Source organism: Lethenteron reissneri, chromosome 27 (genome assembly GCF_015708825.2).
Source record: "Lethenteron reissneri isolate LAM-NWPU_2019-01 chromosome 27, ASM1570882v1, whole genome shotgun sequence".
NCBI classification, from domain to species: domain Eukaryota; kingdom Metazoa; phylum Chordata; class Hyperoartia; order Petromyzontiformes; family Petromyzontidae; genus Lethenteron; species Lethenteron reissneri.
In genome coordinates this window covers 1,336,626-1,355,676 of record NC_083805.1, presented here as the reverse complement: position 1 = coordinate 1,355,676, position 19,051 = coordinate 1,336,626, and the positions used below count along the sequence as shown (strand labels likewise).

General features: G+C 54.1%; 2 protein-coding genes across 2 annotated transcripts; both read left to right on the top strand.

The window, feature by feature from the left end:
* The first annotated feature begins 1,544 nt into the window (after positions 1-1,544).
* On the top strand, positions 1,545-5,476 carry CHCHD2 (coiled-coil-helix-coiled-coil-helix domain containing 2). The gene is given in 5 exon segments (XM_061561040.1): positions 1,545-1,757; positions 1,760-1,860; positions 3,456-3,660; positions 4,449-4,596; positions 5,304-5,476. Coding segments are annotated over 5 exon segments (567 nt in total). The 5' UTR covers positions 1,545-1,655; the 3' UTR covers positions 5,315-5,476.
* Positions 5,477-8,251: 2,775 nt separating this feature from the next.
* On the top strand, positions 8,252-18,762 carry SUMF2 (sulfatase modifying factor 2). The gene is made up of 9 exons (XM_061561035.1): positions 8,252-8,525; positions 11,068-11,290; positions 11,749-11,863; positions 12,724-12,768; positions 13,539-13,695; positions 14,476-14,531; positions 15,952-16,036; positions 17,468-17,621; positions 17,919-18,762. Exons 1-9 carry the CDS (start codon positions 8,465-8,467, stop codon positions 18,031-18,033), a joined length of 1,011 nt encoding a protein of 336 aa, XP_061417019.1. The 5' UTR covers positions 8,252-8,464; the 3' UTR covers positions 18,034-18,762.
* The last annotated feature ends 289 nt before the right edge of the window (positions 18,763-19,051 follow it).

Sequence of the window (19,051 nt, the reverse complement as noted above, 5' to 3'; positions counted from 1 at the left end):
CTCCACAACCACCGCAATCACCATCACCACCACAATCACCATCACCACCACAATCACCAACTCCACTACTACAATCACTAACTCCACCACCACCACAATCATCGACTCCACCACCACAATCACCATCTCCATCACCACAATCACCAACTCCACCACAATCACTAACTCCACCACCACCACAACCACCGCAATCACCAACTCCACCACCGCAACCACCAACTCCATCACAATCACCAACTCCACCACAATCACTAACTCCACCACCAACTCCACCACCGCAACCACCAACTCCATCACAACCACCACAATCACCATCTCCATCACCATAATCACCAACTCCACCACCACAATCACTCCACCACCACCACAATCATCGACTCCACCACCACAATCACCAACTCCACCACTACAATCACCAACTACACCACCACAATCACTAACTCCACCACCACCACCACAACCAACTCCATCACAACCACCACAATCACCATCTCCATCACCACAATCACCAACTCCACCACCACAATCACTAACTCCACCACCACCACAATCATCGACTCCACCACCACAATCACCAACTCCACCACTACAATCACTAACTCCACCACCACAATCACTAACTCCACCACTACAATCACCAACTACACCACCACAGCCACCACAACCACTGACTCCACCACCACCACAATCACTGACTCCACCACCATAATAATCACCAACTCCACCACAGTTACCACCATCACCGACACCACTGCCATTTACTGCATTGAACCCAGATTGCCGATTTCACAGCCCAGCAGTGTGCTAAACACTGCGTGCACGCAAGACATATTCGACGACGATCCGTGTTCACGGTCAAAGATGAACAACCGCGAAGATGGGGTTGAGTTGAGCTTGTGTGACGAGGGGTTGCCGCTTGTGAGCTGCATACATGATCGGGGGGCCTTGCAGCTTTCACAGGAAAACTTCTATCAACAGAAAAGGGACGGTCTGGGAAAATCAGGGACAGGTGGCAACTCTACTTTAAACACACGTTTGGAGCTCGATGTAGTAACTAATTACCGGTAATCGAACTCCCAACACAAGTTCGAAGTCAACTAATCTATACTCGGGAAAAAAAAAACAAGTCTCATGACTCATTTTCAGGAGGGCCCTGCCTGCCAAGTTGTCGCTGTTGATGGAATGTTTGGAGGCTCCAGCACACAGCTTCACACAGACGAGGCATATGAACCATGCACGAACACAGCCGAAAGCTGTGACCAAATCCCCCAGAATATGCGCCTGATCCCGTCATATCTTGCAAGCCATTAGCATTCATAACAGGTGTTATAGGCTGCGTGGTTGTCAGCAGAGGACAATGCAGACAATGCGATTGTTACATCGTATGTACCTGCATGTTCCCGAGTCTTTGCTGCCCACCCCCCCAATTTATACACCCGTGTTGACCAGCGTGGTGAAGTATGGTCAAATAACCCCCACTAACCGCATCCGCTAGTGGAATGACAAGGGTTAGATGAACGTGTGCACGCACGTGAACACACAGGAGCAGACTGAGAGCCTTCTCGATAATTGGCTAAGCCGCACGGGGCAGATCATTTGTGACACTGCCCTCCTGCATGTGCCCTTGATGTCCAGCTAATCGGATTTTGGAGGAAATGACCAACAGATGCGTCGTCTCGCCGACAGGGGAGCAGGCTGAGACGGACAGCTCCATCGCTACAGACGGCACACTCGTGGCATCAGCCAACCGGCCAGCAGCCGGTACCAAACTGGAAAAGGGGGCATCTTGAGCAACGAAGCCATTATGTTTCGCGGGAGCAGAACTCGCCAGTCCAGAGGGGATCCGCCAGGGGCTGTCAGGTATGTCGTCGTCGTCATCATCATCATCGTCGTTCCTGCTGTTTGTTTTTGGCCGCACGGGTCTTTACACATAGATTGCCATTTGATATCTGCCGTTATGACGACCAAATCATCCAACACGGCCTTCCTTTGGCTATGAAAGTTTACGCTTGCAATGTCGGGCTGAGCGTACACGTAATCTATTGAGTGTCAGAGCTGAGCTTTCTTAACACCAGATGATGCTAGCTGTAATCTCCAGCGAAACGTGGAATAACATTGTCAAAATATTACTTGATACATCACAGACTGGATGGTAATATGTAGTGCAGTGGTTCGCACACAGCGCTACAAACCCAGAGACCTGAGTTTAATTCCCAGCAACGGCTAACATCAGTAGTGAAGGATGAACAAACAGCCACTTGAACTGACAAAGGGCCTTACATATTATATGGTAATTATAATGTCTATTTTATGTAAACGCTTAGATGATTAGGAGCTGAAGAGAGCCTTAGTATTTTACATCTACTAGACGCTTTTATAAAGCATATTTAATGCAGCTTGTGGTTAAGCCTGGAGGACATGTATAGCACCTTTGTCATCCCATTGCTGGATAAGGACCTCCCCATGCTGAGGGGGTTATTTGACTATACTTCACCATGCTGGTCAATTGTGGGTTGGTGAAGATGGGGAGAATACACATCTGAGTACAATGGAATTTGCTGTGCCATTCTCTGTTGGCCGCAATGTAACCTTGCAGCTTATATCAACGTGTTTGTGCAGGGCGGTCACCCATCCAAGCACTATTCAGGTGCACCCCAGCTTAGCTTTAGAAATCTGACGAGAGACCATTCACTGGTTTCTGAAATGTAGTTAATGAGCAGCTGTGAGGGTCTTTATCCCTAGAGACTGTGATCCGAAATGAACTCCACTCGACCTCAGGATAATGAGCTCTGGGGGGTCCTTCATGTATCACGCCATCTAATTTTAGTGCCCTGGGAATTAGCTCTGTGCCACACATTTCACGCTCGGATGCAACATGTCACCTGCACATACGCGATTGCAGTAATCAAAAGACAAAGGGGAACAAAAGTTATCCCCGGTTTAAAATGTTCGGCCTGGTTTTGATGAGTTGATACATTTGAATGGAGCAATGGCAGAGTGGTTCGCACGCTGCACTGTGAACCCGGCCACCTGAGTTTGATTTCAGGCCACGGCTAACATGGGTGGCGAGTGATATTTAACATGTCCTGGGTCTCCCCCTTCACCAACCTTCGCCCAGAAAAGACCCCATTCAGACCCCAACACTCAATGTAAGGGTCACCTATGTGTTGGGTATCCATCATTGAAAATGACTGACCCTCATTCAGCAGTGGTTTGACAACTCGCTGTAATTGCTCTTATTTCATTTTAATAGCAATGAGGTGAGCACAATCAGAACTCACAACTTTCCAATTGTGATTCCGGTGCATTACCAATAGTCACCCGGCATGCATTTTCTCTAAAATGCACGCCCTATGTGTGCAAGTACTATATACGCTGACCCATGCACCTAGCTGCTAATCAATGGACGTAAACATGTGTTTGTGTAAACCACTCTCGCTCTCTCTACCTCTCAGCCCCTACCCTCACCCGCCTCTCCAGCCTCTCCCGCCACCGCCCGCCGCCCCCCAGCAGCCGAGCCTCCTGGCTCAGATGGCGAGCACCGCGGCCGGGGTGGCCATCGGCTCCAGCGTGGGGCACGTGGTGGGGAACGTCCTCACGGGGGCCCTGAAGGGAGGCTCAGAGGCCACCGAGGCCCAGCACTCCGAAGCACTTTCCCAGGTTTCTGCGGCTTGACGGGGAATCCGTGGGTCGGTCGGGATCACGTTGTTGCGTATGTCGAGATTAAATTTGCCAAATCTGCCCCTTTGAAAACATTGGGTTCTCAAGCATAGCAAGTCACCAGTGAATTAACAAGAAATTTATCATATAAAAGTTGGTATCCATAATAGAGGTTTTTTTGTGTTAGATCGCGTAAATATATGTGTCGTTAAACCCGCCACCAAAAACAAATCAATTTTATTTGGTTTTGCACTTTGGCTAAATTGCCGCTTTGTGTGAATTACAAATATTGCTAGATTGTGTGGTGACAATATTATATCTCTGTGGCAAAGTGGGCAAGTGCTGCCCCCTACTTGTGTGGGCCAGAGGTCACTTAAAGGAACTATAGAGGTAGGTCTGTGATATCTCATTCTGTGGGCCGTTCTCTAACAATGATGGCACAATCAGGGAAACAATCAGGGGAAAAGATAGGAAATGATACATTAATTTCTACTTTAACACAGACCGGTTGCCATTTAAAGGGCTGTTCTTAGTGAGGGATTGGAAATAGGTGTGCCAAGTGAACGACACGACGGGTGGACATCCCGTGCACAGGGCTTCATTTCAGCTGGGTCCGTCGGGGTCAGCGCCTTCGAAAATATTTACACACCTGGGACACCACATCCAGTTTTCATCCCACTTTGGCTGCGATTAATACTCAAGTGCTTAGCTCAGCCTAGCAGCGACCAGAAAAAGTATCGAGCATGAAAAGGCGAGATCATGAATCGTTTCCCCCCCCCCACCCGCAGGCAGGGGGAGATGGAGGAAGGGACACGCCGGCCGAGGGGCAGTGCCTCTGGGAGCTGCGGCAGTTCATGGAGTGCGCGCAGGGACAGAGGGACCCGGCCCTGTGCGCCTCCCTCGGCGAGGCACTGCGCCACTGCAAGCTCGGGCATGGTCGGTGAATCCTGCAAGTGTCCGCTTCTAGGCACCAGGTTTCAAGCTCCCTGATTCTTAGCTCCACAGGCTTCAGGCTCCAAACTCTGGCATCTGAGCTCCAGGTTCCTGTGCGCCACGGTGGCGGAGTGTTAGCTCCCTCACCTGATATACAGGAAGTTGTGGGTTCGATGCCGACCCTGGCGCCTGTATATTTGGAGTTTGCGTGTTATCCCCGTGGTCGTGTGGATTTTTCTCCGGGTGCTCTGGGTTTTCCTTCCACATTTAGAAGTATGTGTTTAGAATATTTGGCTGCTATAAATCCACTTTATTGAGCTATAATTTGTGTCCAGGTCACTTCTGAATACGAGCTATATAGCTCAGTGGGCCTTACCTGGAAAAAAAAGTTTAGTTTTAGTTTGGTTCTGAGCTTCAGCTTCTGAGATCTAGGCTCCAGGCTCTAGATTCTCAGATCTGAGCTCTAGATTCCTAGTTCTGAGTGCCAGACTCCAGACTCTGGGGCTGAGACTATCAACCAACTACACTCAGTTTAAGCACAGGCAGCTGTCTGGATTCAAACACAGGATCTCAGCAGTGCCAGCTCAGCACTCTGGCTTCTGAGCCACCGAGCCTCGTGTTGCACTCTTTTAGTGTGCCAACAGAGAAGAATATGAATTTGAAAAAGACAACAAAATTCGACAATAAATGAATTGTCTTTGCCTTGACAGGTCTCACTTAGGAAGGTGACACATCACCCTGGGACCGGAGTACAGAGGAGTGGGGATCAGTGGCGTCGTTCTCTCTCACACCAACGATCATCGTCGCAGTCACCACAATCGCCATTGGGACCCCTCACATCACACATATGTCATGAGCATGAGCATCTGTACATTTGTATACAGCCACCACAGTGCTGCACGCCACCCTAACACCCACGAGTCAACACACCACCACCGCCGGCCTCACACCAACACAAGCCAATCACCGAGCCAATCTCCGTCAAACACGCGCATGACCCACCTCACGACTTCGAGAAGTCTGTGCTGAGAACACCAAAAATGAAAAGTGAACAAAAAGTGAAAAGGGGCCTTGTGAAGGACCAGAGTTGGGGTTAGGGGCAAAGCATTAGGGTCAGTGGGAGCACCTCCGATTAGCACGGTGCAAACATATAATAGTGGCGGTAGTTGGGTGGATAGTTGGTTCGGGATAGTGGGAAGGCTAGTACTAGTGGCTGGGTGGGTAGTTATGGTTAGTGAGAGAACTAGCACTAGTGGCGGGGTGGCTAGTTGGTGAGGGTAAGTGGGACGGCTAGTACTAATGGTTGAGTAGTTATGGTTAGTGGAAGGGCTAGTACTGGTGGCTGGATGTCTAGCTGGTTTGAGTAATGAGAAGGGTTAGCGTTTGGTTAGCTAGTCTCTTCCTCCTCTCCATGGCCGGCTAAGTAAGTGGCCACTTCTCAGTTCTGATGTTACCGGACATTTGTTGATGGTGTATTGTGCCCATAATATCAATGCAATTTTGACAATATTATTACCAATAATTTACAGCCCCATTTGGATCTACTGCTGGACAAATGCCGTTTTCATGATGTGCTAGTTCTCGGGGGTCGTTTAACCATACTTTACTACCCTGATGTTGGTTGGTTCTAATCGTGAGGTGGGTGGGGGTGAACGGTCCGGGACCAGTTCGGATATCACTCGTCGTCCACTCCTCTTAGTCCTGGCCGGGAGTCGAACTCAGCTCGTCGGGACCCTAGCACAGTGTGTGAACCAAGTGCGTCTCCTATCCATCTCAAACCATCGGCAAGTCTCCCTCATGAAACGAATGCACGAATCGAGTGAAGACTCATCTACTGCTGGCAGTCATTGAGATTCACGCTCTGTGTAATTACATTTGCATTGGTAAATCGAAGATGGACGTTGTGATGGCATGCCTGGAGTTAGTCATAATAAACTCAAGCTGCAGCATCCCCTGTGGTGTATACGAGTGTGGTTTCTTCACGATCTGACCGTATTTTCCCATTCGCGACTCGCATCGCCAACTACGGACTGCAGTTCTCACAAACAAACATCAACTGCAGTGCGTGTGAGCACATTTACGGCCAAAAAGATAAGAGATGTAGTCGGGTAAAGGAAGCGTAGACCAACAGAAACGTCTTGTGTGAGGTGAGAGAAGAGATGCACACGGATCGGGTTGCCACCGGCCTGGGAATTGGAATCTGTGTTTGCGTGGTTATTGTGTAATGACGACATAAACGCACTTGTCTTGACATGGTTTCTTTATGAAGGAGCCACGTTCACTCGAACAGGCGGAGACCCCACTGCAACAGCCCCAAGTCTCCTGTGCATCTCCCTTATATACGGTCTGAGGCCACGCCCCCATTCCCGCACCTTCTCTTCGTCACCTGGCCACGCTCATATTCTCGATCATTCCCGTAGTCACCAGGCCATTCGTACTGCAGGCTGACTCCCCTGTTATTACCTCCCATGGCCACTAGTCCATTCGTGCTGCAGGCTGACTCCCCTGTCATTACCTCCCGTGGCCACTAGTCCATTCACACCGTAGGTTGACTCCCCTGTCATTACAATTGTGCTGAACGTTATTAAAGTTTATTGGACTACTTTGATAGACCTAGATGCTTAGGACTACGTCCAGATTTGGTTCTACAGTGGTGAAAGTGGCAAGCCTTGTGTGCAGGGCAAGATACGGATGAGCGGGATTCATTGTCTTATCTTAACTTAGCTTGGGTTATGTTTCAGGCGATCAAATTATCTCTGCAGGTCAATCCTTTTTTCTCGGAACCGAGCGGATGGTTCCCTCTGGGCGCCCCAGCTTCCTGCCGCTTGTATAATGATCCATGCCGTGTCAACCCATACGGGTTACCCGTGTTATTATTGTTGTTGTTGTACCATGGAATTCAGTTTTCAGGTCCATTCGGCGTACAGCCGTTTTAATACTTTGCGATGGGACTTTCTGGGATGAACGTTGAGATTTATAAGGGGCACGGGGTGACCAACCAGGTCTGAGTTGGTCTGTAATAAGGTCAGTAGCACTGATCAGGGGTTGACAGGTTTGATCAGCGCTCGCCGTTAGATTGGCTGAAACCAACTGAGATGAGAAACCCAATGAGCCCCCCCCCCTCGCTCCCCGTAGCCCCCCCCTCGCTCCCCGTAGCTCCCCCCCCTCGCTCCCCGTAGCCCCCCCCCCCTCGCTCCCCGTAGCCCCCCCCCTCGCTCCCCGTAGCCCCCCCCCCCTCGCTCCCCGTAGCCTCCCCCCTCGCTCCCCGTAGCCCCCCCCCCAGCTCCCCGTAGCCTCCCCCCTCGCTCCCCGTAGCCCCCCCTCGCTCCCCTTAGCCCCCCCAGCTCCCCGTAGCCCCCCCCCCCTTTGCGCGCCCCGTAGCCCCCCCCCCCCCACGTTGCGCTCCCCGCAGCCCCCCCCTCGCTCCCCGTAGCCCCCACCTCGCTCCCCGTAGCCCCCCCCTCACGCGCCCCGTAGCCCCCCCCCTCACGCGCCCCGTAGCCCCCCCCCCTCACGCGCCCCGTAGCCCCCCCCCCCCTCACGCGCCCCGTAGCCCCCCCCCCCTCACGCGCCCCGTAGCCCCCCCCCCCCTCACGCGCCCCGTACCCCCTCGCGGCCACGGGGGGCGCTGTGTGGACGAGGAGGGGTCCCCCACCCCATCCCCCACCACCACCGACGCCACCGCCGCTCCTCGCCACAGCGCCGCCTCCATCTCACCCGCGGGTCCACGGCGGTTCGCACCGAGGGGCTTCTTGGGGGGTAGCTCAGGGGAGGTCCCAGTGACACTCAGCCCCCCGAACAGACCCCCCCCATCCATCATCCTGTCATCAATCCACCACTCTCGCACCAGCTCGCCATCGCTGCCCTCGCGATGGCTGGGAATGTCGCGGTCGTCGCCTTTACAATGGCGCTGATGTTCTCCGTCTGCCTGGGTCAGTGTCTGCCTCTGTTCTGGGTCTGTGTCTGTGTCCAGGGGTCAGTGTCTGTCTATGTCTGTCTGTCTGTGTCCTGGGTCAGTGTCTGTCTGTCTGTGTCCTGGGTCAGTGTGTCTGTCTGTGTCCTGTGTCCTGGGTCTGTGTCCTGGGTGAGTGTCTGTCTGTGTCCTGTGTCTGTGTCCTGGGTCTGTGTCCTGGGTCTGTGTCCTGGGTGAGTGTCTGTCTGTGTCCTGGGTCAGTGTCTGTGTCCTGGGTGAGTCCTCTCTATCTGGGTCCATCCTATCTGCCTGGTACAGTCCAGTCCTGTCTCCTGGGCCACTCCGGGCTGCCCGTCTCAGTCCTGTCCCACCAAGTCTCTCTTGTCTGTGTCTCTGTGGGATCAGTTCTGTGTCTGTGGGATCAGTTCTGTCTCTGTGTGGGATCAGTTCTGTCTCTCTGTGGGATCAGTTTTGTCTGTGTGGGATCAGTTCTGTCTCTGTGGGATCAGTTCTGTCTCTCTGTGGGATCAGTTCTGTGTCTGTGTGGGGTCAGTTCTGTGTCTCTGTGTGGGATCAGTTCTGTCTCTGTGGGATCAGTTATGTCTCTGTGAGATCAGTTCTGTCTGTGTGGGGTCAGTTCTGTGTCTCTGTGTGGGATCAGTTCTGTCTCTGTGGGATCAGTTATGTCTCTCTGTGGGATCAGTTCTGTGTCTGTGGGATCAGTTCTGTCTCTGTGGGATCAGTTATGTCTCTGTGGGATCAGTTCTGTCTCTGTGGGATCAGTTCTGTCTCTGTGGGATCAGTTCTGTCTGTGTGGGGTCAGTTCTGTGTCTCTGTGTGGGATCAGTTCTGTCTCTGTGGGATCAGTTCTGTGTCTGTGTGGGATCAGTTCTGTCTCTCTGTGGGGTCAGTTCTGTCTCTCTGTGGGATCAGTTCTGTCTCTGTGGGATCAGTTCTGTCTCTCTGTGGGATCAGTTCTGTCTCTGTGTGGGATCAGTTCTGTCTCTCTGTGGGGTCAGTTCTGTCTCTGTGGGATCAGTTCTGTGTCTGTGGGATCAGTTCTGTCTCTGTGTGGGATCAGTTCTGTCTCTCTGTGGGATCAGTTCTGTCTCTGTGGGATCAGTTATGTCTCTGTGGGATCAGTTCTGTCTCTCTGTGGGATCAGTTATGTCTCTGTGGGATCAGTTCTGTCTCTCTGTGGGGTCAGTTCTGTCTCTCTGTGGGATCAGTTCTGTCTCTGTGTGGGATCAGTTCTGTCTCTGTGGGATCAGTTCTGTCTTTCTGTGGGATCAGTTCTGTCTCTGTGGGATCAGTTCTGTCTCTCTGTGGGATCAGTTCTGTCTCTGTGGGATCAGTTCTGTCTCTCTGTGGGATCAGTTCTGTCTCTGTGTGGGATCAGTTCTGTCTGTGTGGGATCAGTTCTGTCTCTGTGGGATCAGTTCTGTCTCTCTGTGGGGTCAGTTATGTCTCTGTGTGGGATCAGTTCTGGCTCTCTGTGGGGTCAGTTTTGTCTTTGTGGGATCAGTTCTGTCTCTGTGTGGGATCAGTTCTGTGTCTGTGTGGGGTCAGTTCTGTCTCTCTGTGGGATCAGTTATGTCTCTGTGTGGGATCAGTTCTGTCTCTGTGGGATCAGTTCTGTCTCCCTGTGGGGTCATCTCCCTGCCTCGTCGAACGTCTCTGGGGCCATGTCTGCACGTGGCTCCTGACGACACGGATCGCTTCTGCTCTTTCCGCACTCTATCAATCTGATTTAATTGGAGTTGCAAGACAAGAATTGTTATTGATTGTAATCATTGATTTATTTCAGCCCGAGTCGCCCACTCCCCGGGGTTGGGGTCGAACTTTAAACCCTTGCCCGAGTCTGTACGGGTTAATGTTCATGTCCACGCGGGTTCACGATGGAGCGCAGATCAACGTGGACTCGGCTAATTGTAATGAATGCCCCTCTCCTCCACCACTCCCCTACCCGAAACAAATTGACTTGTGGGTTGTTTTTATACGGTGCATTGCCTTCAAATACATTTTAAGAAAAATTAAGTTTAGTTTTATTTGTACAGATTTTTGTTACAAGTGATTTGTTTACCTTTCCTATACTTGTTTGTTGTCATGACGTTCAGACCCGCCCCTACTGGACATCTGTGAAAAAGAGCTTTAGAGCTCATCAGATTCCTCTTGCAGTATAAATACTGATTCTGTGTCCCAAAAGACTCGCGAGCCTTGTAGTGCCGAGTCTCTCGGCTGGATGGGTCCACCCGTGAGTCGGGTACCCAGCGAGACAACATGTGCTCCACTCACCAACTCGCACTGACCAGCGTGGTGAAGTATGGCCAAACAAACCGCCCCCCCCGTTCACCAACAGACCGAGGTCACAGCCACCGCTCCAGCGATGGCAAAAAAACGGCATTGCAGAACCACGAGATGTCTTGGGGTCGCCTTCCCCTGTCCAGCAGTGGATTGATCATGGCCGATGATGCGGGCAGCGAGGACTGGCGTGTGAGACGCACGGCTTAATCCCGTGCCGCACGCACGCTCGGTGCACCCACCACACGTGCACCTGGCAGGTGACGCCGCCGCCACGCAGGCGGAGTTGGAGGACGGGCTCGTGGAAGACGACGTGGTGGACGACGACGCGGTGGAGTCGGACGGCATGGTCGAGATTCCTGGCGGCGTGTTCCGCATGGGCACGGACGCGGAGGACGCGCGCGACGGGGAAGGCCCCTCCAGGCCGGTGGCGGTGGCCTCCTTCCGGCTGGACCGCCGCCCCGTCACGAACGAGCGCTTCAGGTAGGGACCCGCAGGCGGGATGGTCAGACAGGCCCCACGACCCGCACGGCGTGGGGAGGGAGGCCCTTATCCGGCAGTGGATTGTACACGTACGTGGTATTGCATTTGGTTTGTATTACCCAGGAAAGCCTCAAGAATTTCAAGACTTTTTTTGATGATCCTGCTAAGTTCTCGTAGGATGGGGACGACGTTTGCTATGTGTTTCCCAGATAATAAAAACGTTGCCACATGTTGCCTACTTTATTTGAATATCGTCACGGGACACCCTGCTACGTCCGCTGTGACTGCTTGGGCGATGTCACAGCACTTGAAATTTAATAACAAATTAGATCAAAAGGTAATCGTAACTGACGTAATTGAGCCCAGGTCTGTGGTGGACTGAGCTCCCCCCTGCCCCCGCCCTCTCACCTGCCCCCGCCCCCGCCCCCCCACCCCCAACTGCACTCCACGCTCCACAGGGAATTTGTGCGGAGTCGGAGGTACCGCACGGAGGCCGAGGGCTTCGGCTGGAGCTTCGTGTTCCAGGACTTCGTGCCGGAGGAGCTCAAGAGTAAAGTGAAGCAGAAGATCGAGGCACGTCGCGGATAGACCCACGTCGCGGATAAACCCACATCTGGGATAGACCCACGTCTGGGATTGACCCACGCCGCGGAGAGACCCACGTCTGGGATAGACCCACGTCTGGGATAGACCCACGTCTGGGATAGACCCACGCCTTGGATAGACCCACGCCTTGGATAGACCCACGCCTGGGATAGACCCACACCTGGCATAGACCCACGCCTGGGATAGACCCACATCTGGGATAGACCCACGCCTGGGATAAACCCACGTCTGGGATAGACCCACGTCTGGGATAGACCCACGTCTGGGATAGACCCACGTCTGGGATAGACCCACGTCGCGCCGCACCGCGTGGCCCACGCCGGGTTCCGTGACCCCCCCCCTGCCCCCGCCCCGCGTTCGTTAGCCATCTTTGTGTCCAGCTGCGTTGCCTTGAAGGACTTCGTCATCACCTTCCATCAGTCTTCATCCATGAGCTCTTATTTCCAGATGCAAAACTTTGTTCGTGTTCAGTCACGGTGCAAACTGACGTGGCGTTGGAGTTCAGCACAAACATGCAGCTGAGCAAGTGTGGTTTTGTGTGTCTGTGTGTCATTGGAAGCGGTGGCGCAGTGGTTAGTGCACTGTGAATCCAGCGACCCGAGGTCGATTCCCGCTCACGACCAATATCGGAGTTGAACATCTGAAGTGGTCCTTGGCCTCCCCAAGGTCAACTTAAATGACTACCTGGCGGCCGGGCGTGGCGCTGGCAACCCACCCCCTGGTGTGCCGTGGCTGCCTTCATAGTTGCTACTCCCTAATAGCAATTGCCCCAACAGCCTGTTAAGACGAAAGTGGAATGTTTGTGGCGCGTGTCTTGTGTGCGTTAGAGCGCGCCCTGGTGGATGCCTGTGGAGAGAGCCTACTGGCGGCAGGTGAGACGCGGAGGCTGCGAACCCCTCTCTTACCCACCGAGCCCGCTCGTGCTGTGTCGTCACCACTCCACCGTCCTCCTCCTCCGATGAGGAAGTAAATGAATAGAGGTCTCCGTGTCAAGGTCGGGCGGAGCACTGGCACGACAGTGCCCCCCCCCCCCCACGCTGTGACCAGAAGAGACGCGGCTAACATCTGAACCGGTCCTGGTCTCACCGCCCTTCGTCAGTCCGCACGAAGGTGTTCATCCAGCAGTGAATTGCCAGAGAGCTGTAAATTCGTAATATATGCAATGTACATTTATTATATAACATCCTGACTGGGATTTGAACTCGTGACCTTCCGATGGCCCACGAACCGCTGCGCCGCCACGTGGACTTATCAGCTTCGTAAATTACATTTCTACCCATGTTGTTGTGAGGCACTTAATGATAATTCTTGGGTGCCACGGTGGTGATATGTCAACTACCTCGCCTGGTATGCAGGAGGTCGTGGGTTCGATCTCGACCCTGACGCCTGCTGCTTGATATTTGGAATTTGCGTGTTTTCCCCGGTTTTTTCCTCCGCATTTGAAATCGACATCATGCATTTTGAGTATTTGGCTGCTATAGATTCCACACGATGATAAACCACTTCGTTAAGCTGTCATTTGTGATAGCCAGGTTGCTTCTGAAAAAAACAGCTCCATTTCGCTCAGTTGGCCTCACCTGGTAAAATAAAAATGTTCCTGCGCGGTGCCGTGCCGACATTCCACGCTGCGTCTCCCCGCCAGCCGTTCGGCCCGGGATCAGGGATCCGCGACCGCCTCGACCACCCGGTGGTGCACGTGAGTCTGCGCGACGCCGCCGCCTACTGCTCCTGGGCCGGCAAGCGTCTGCCCAGCGAGGAGGAGTGGGAGCGCGCCGCACGGGGACACCGGCTCGTCACCGGTAACCTCCTCTTCCTCCTCTTCCGCCACAAAGACAAAGACAAAAACAAAGATTCCCCCCCCCCCAATAGCCTGAACAGACTATTGGGGCAAGTGCTGTTAGCGAGTAGCACCATTGAGGGCCGGCACGGCGAACGAGAGGGTGGGTGGCCGGCCAACACCACGTCCGAATGCCTTTGTCTCCGCAGTTCCGATATTTACCCACCGGACCAGGTACTCATGAGGCTGAGTCGACCTCAAAGAGACCCAGCACCGGTTCAGATAATCGTCACTGTTGTTGGCCGTCAGCTATAATCGAATTCGGATCGCTGGGTTCTTAGCGCAGTGCGCTGACCGCTGCACCACCACTCCTCCGCCACATATACACCCGACCACAGCGTGCAGCGCACCACCTCGTATGGTACAATGGCCCGGGGGAAAGGAGACATCTCGGAGCTCCTGCCGAGGTGGTTACGCAGCGATTCAACCGCACCCGCAAGCGATCGAGAAAATTGTCACAATTTTGGGTTTAGTTTAAAAAATCAACATTTTTTCCATCTCGTTTCTACAGCTTTGCTTGCTCCGTTCGCCCGAACATTACATTAGAATAGCATTTGCATATAGTTCGCATAAATATCTAATCATCGATTATAATCGATTATTATCGATGATTATATTTATCACACATGCCCACGATTTAACACAAACATCGCGAGCTGAATAATCTGTGCGTCTTTTGACATCTGCTGCTCGTCAAGCACCCACCACCGTGTGCGCGCGTGTGTCGTGTTGTCTCCGTCAGCAAGCGAGTACCCGTGGGGACAGAACTTTGAGACTGGACGCGCCAACCTCTGGCAGGTGATGGCCCACACAACACCCAGGGGTCACCACTAATCGGAGGGTCAGAGACCGACCTCTCGACCACAGTGGCTTTAATAAGACCCAAACCGCGAGGCTATATCCTGCATGATGATCTATATTTTGTTGTAAACGCATTCCTTCAACACAGCTGTGCAGTCGTAGCATCAGGGTTGGCCGGGTGGCTCAGAGGTCAGAGGGCCAGACCCCGGTTCAAATTCAGGTTTCTGCTGCTGCCCGTGATTAAACCGGGTTCTCCAGCATAACGAGTCGACGTTCTCAGACCGGTCACCAATGACTGCATTAAAAAAAACCCCATCACATTCAATTTGGTTCTGCACTTAATTCTGCTGTGAGAATAAATGTTATTAAAATCAATTCTGTCACGGTCTTGGAGTGGCGGCGTGCTCAGGGTAGGGTCACCCGACAGCGTTTCAGCCAGGGGCAAACTGATGATGATGATGAAGAACAATAATTTAACTTCTTAATTTGGCCATCACGTGCTTTATCGTAAATGAAGATGCTCGACCTGGCCCGGGATGCACCGAGAACACATTAAAGTACACAATATCATTTTTTCAATTGAACTTCCTCTTTATTTAGTTCGTAGAGAACATACAATACCGTGTCAGAGAGATACGAAAAATAGCAGCTACCATCCCGTTCACTTAAAGCACCCATCACATTTCCGAGCTAGAGGCCGGTGAATTTGAAACCACGACGGGAAGTTCCTCGTGCCACTCGACGACACCAAGGGGGCGACGCCGAACCAACAACCGGCTCCAACCGGCTCTCCTCTTGCAGCCGCACACCTCGGGAGGCCCGACGCGACTTCCTTACCGAGACGTCGCAAGAGACTTTGGAGTGACCTGCAGGCGGCAGGCAGTGAGCTCCAGCAACTCTGAAAATCGTGGTCAAGTTACGCTGCCATGGCAATGCAAGGGACGTCACCGGTGGGGGGGGGGGGCATCGCTCCGAGACGTCCCGTGCGCTGTGGGGCACGTGTGATAGCGGACTTTGGGGTTTATTTTTTGTATTCTTCAACTTAACGAAGCTTCAGAGTTTGTGCCGCACAGCACCGACGACCTCGGTGTGCCGCTACCCCCAGCTGTTTGTCTGGACGAGGTCTTCCTCGCAAATCGGGACACGGGGGGAAAAACCCGCCCACATGGGTGACAAACAACCGGCCACGGCGTGACCCACGAGGCATGTAACAATTCGTCAAACTGTACTTCTATGCTCCCCGACCCTACTAATCTGTGACACCCGCAAGGGCCGTGCACGTCACACGCACGATCGCTGCGTCGTTACGCGCCCACCGATCGCCAGGTTTACATTCCGTGCGTCATCTCCCCCCCACCCTCCCCCCACCCACCCCCCTCACTCCCCCCTCACTCCTTTCACCCCCACCCCCCCCCAGGGTGCTTTTCCCGATGCAGACGCCGCGGCGGACGGATTCCACGGCACTAGCCCCGTGGACGCGTTCCCGGCACAAACCGACTTCGGTGAATTTCACCGCACCGCACGGCGACACCGTCACCAGAATCCAAACAAACCACGACACCGCGGTGCCGTAAGGCTTTGCGGTGGTTCCGCTGCGTAGCTCTCCGATGCGATTGCGTGTCGTACCGCACGACGTCCGACGTTTCGCTACATGCACTGGGGGACCCCCGCTTCAGAAAACTTTCAAGTCACTCTCAGGAACATCGTATCGCTCCAGTGATGTCACCATGACATCACTTCATGACATCGTTCCTGGAGAAGCCAAGACAGGAGAACCACAATGCATTTCTTCAGGAACTGCCGATGGTTTGTGCATAATGCACAGTGGCTGTGTGCTTTTTCTTTCCCACGTTTTGTGGGAAAACTGAAGCAGCTCCCCAGCAGCACATGGAGCGAAACGTCGGACATCGTTCCGAAGAACACGCGGCAGATCCCGCAAAAGCATCGTCGAGAGAGCAAAAAAACAACGTACGTAAGTTGCACACAAAAGCAGAACTGTTTGACGCAAATAACCGAGCGCGAACGAGCCGTAGAATCTATCGACGGAGCCGTTCCGCTCCACAAGGCGGGTCGACCCGTCACGCTCGACGGGCGGTGGGGCGCCGTGACCTCTTAATCCCCACTTAAAAACCGCAATCCTCATTGTCGAATCAATTCACTGCCCACTAAAGGGGGGGCGGAGCGTCGGCGCAGGTCACCGACACCGACTGACCGCCCGAGGTGACACGCGTTCCGTTGTCATCTCCACGTTGGGCACAAAAGTGTGGCAGCAGCAGAGTTGCCGTCTGGACGTGGCCGAGTCTGCAGACTTCCCCCCCCCTCCACCCCCCGAGGCTATGTGGGAAAACAACGGGGCCGCGTGCGTGCGTGCGTGCGTACGACAGACGCATCTGTACATCACACTATTACAATACCATGTGGATTTATATAGCTCACAAGACGGTGAATAGACTGAGCATATGAGAGAGGCAGTCAGTCGCAGCGACTCAACACTTAGAAAGACTCAGAAATTTGTAGACTTACATCGAGACCCGGACACTTACACAGATCACCACTGACTAGGAGAGAAACCAAAAGACTTGCACAGAGGCCCATAGCCTCACATAGACCGAGTTGTGACTACACCAGAAGCTCAAGTGAAGTGGGTTGATGGTCTCAGTGCGTGAACGAACGAGCTATAACTAGAAGCAAAGCGTTGCCAGCTCAAACAGTCTCCCTCTCGTACCAAATTAGTGCGGCTAAGATGCCTGCGGCGGCGACGGACAAATATCGTTCGTGGAGCGTTTTTAAGAGGTAGGCCTCATTTTGCCATGGGCCAGATGAACTGAAATTGCGGGCCACACGTTTGGCCCATGGATCGTAGGTTCCACGCCCCCCCCCCCTGCCCCCCACCCCCCCCCGGGTATGAGAGGTGTTTCGTGTTGCCCGCCCAGGCCTACGCGACATGGTGGGCAACGTGTGGGAGTGGACCGACTCGGAGTTCGCCAACCCCGGCGCTCGCTCCCAGCCGATGAGCGTGCTCCGCGGGGCGTCCTGGATCGACACGGCCGACGGCTCGGCCAATCACAGGGCACGCGTCACCACGAGGTAAACGAGCCGCCGGCCGAGAGAAGCCTGCAAACACGAACGCGATGCGGCGATGTCGAGTCCCCGCGCGTGGACTCGTCTCTCACCGGATACTATCCGGTTGAGCTGGCACACTCTGGAGTAGGTGGCACGTGACGACTGGTAGCCGCAGCCAGAGCGAGATGTGTTACTTATTGTGGTGTGGCCGGGTGTGGAGACATTTTCCGGGTCACCGAGCCGGACAGACCCGGCTAGAATTGAGGCCTGCTCTCACCTCACCTGCCCCCCCCTCACTCACCCAACCCCCACCACGCCCAGAATGGGGAACACCCCCGACTCCGCCTCCGACAACCTCGGCTTCCGCTGCGCCCGATCTCTCGACGACGGCCGGGCCACGGAACCGCGGCCACGCGGCCGGCCCAACGAGCTGTGAGCCGCCGCCACCGCCGCCGCCGGGCCATCGGCGTGCCACCGGAGCCAGCGTCGCCGCCCTCCGAGGGGGGAGGACGGATCCCCGTCGCGGCACGCCGATCGCGCTTTGAGCGCGCCGATCGCCACGGTCACACCTCGGCCATTGTTGGCGAGGACACGGCAGCCGCGGGGCGGTAGCGGGCGCGAGAAACCGATTAAAGCGCCCGACTCGCACCAACCGGACTTTTCACATTGCTGCTTCCCGGGAGCCTGCAAATACGAACGCAACGTCCACACACGCGGCTTTTGACGGCAGCAGCGGAAGGAGCACGCCAAGCCGAACAGGCGGACGCTTGCAGTCGAGCCGCGGGAAACCGTCAAGGCAAGTTGCGGAGCGTCATTGGCATGGGGCCCTGATTGCAGGCCCGGCACCTGGGCCCCTCCGGCCTGTGGGCCCCAGCGAAGTTGCACCGCCCGCACGCTTGATCGCTACGCCAACGGTTAACGCGAAGCCCCCCCCCCCCCCCGCACTGGGGGGAGTGATGGTTGTCACACGGGGTACACGGGTCCCTTACTGGGTTTACAATTAGTAGTCCTGCATTTGTGCTGGAATAGGTGGCGTTAATGTCTCGCCCAGGACCAACGGTAATATTTCACCATCACGATTACGGCTGTCGTCTGTTCCGCTGCCGGATGAGGAAGGCCTCGGCACGTCGTCATCAACATTATTAAATAAAAGAGGTGAAACGGAGGAGGACACGGAGGCGCTTCTGGGAAACTCGATTCGGTGACGAAGAGCGGTGTGCGAATGAACGTTGCCGGTGGTGGAGTCGACATTCGTGTTTATACCGAGCAGAAATATTTACACGAGCCTAATGCATTTTTTTACGTAAATGCAATTGGGATTCAGTGAACAAGGATAAATATTTAGCAGCTCTTCCGACGGGTAACCCAGCGTGCGCGACTCCGGGGGGCGATAGCGGCGCGCGGTGATCGTCGGTGCAGATCGAGCTGATGGCGTGGGGCACATGCAGTGAAGT

Coding starts and splice junctions, on each gene's coding strand:
- SUMF2 (XM_061561035.1), top strand. CDS start 8,465: ATGGCTGGGAATGTCGCGGTCGTCGCCTTTACAATGGCGCTGATGTTC. Junction 11,291..11,748: donor GTCACGAACGAGCGCTTCAG/GTAGGGACCCGC, acceptor CACGCTCCACAG/GGAATTTGTGCGGAGTCGGA. Junction 17,622..17,918: donor AGGGCACGCGTCACCACGAG/GTAAACGAGCCG, acceptor CACCACGCCCAG/AATGGGGAACACCCCCGACT.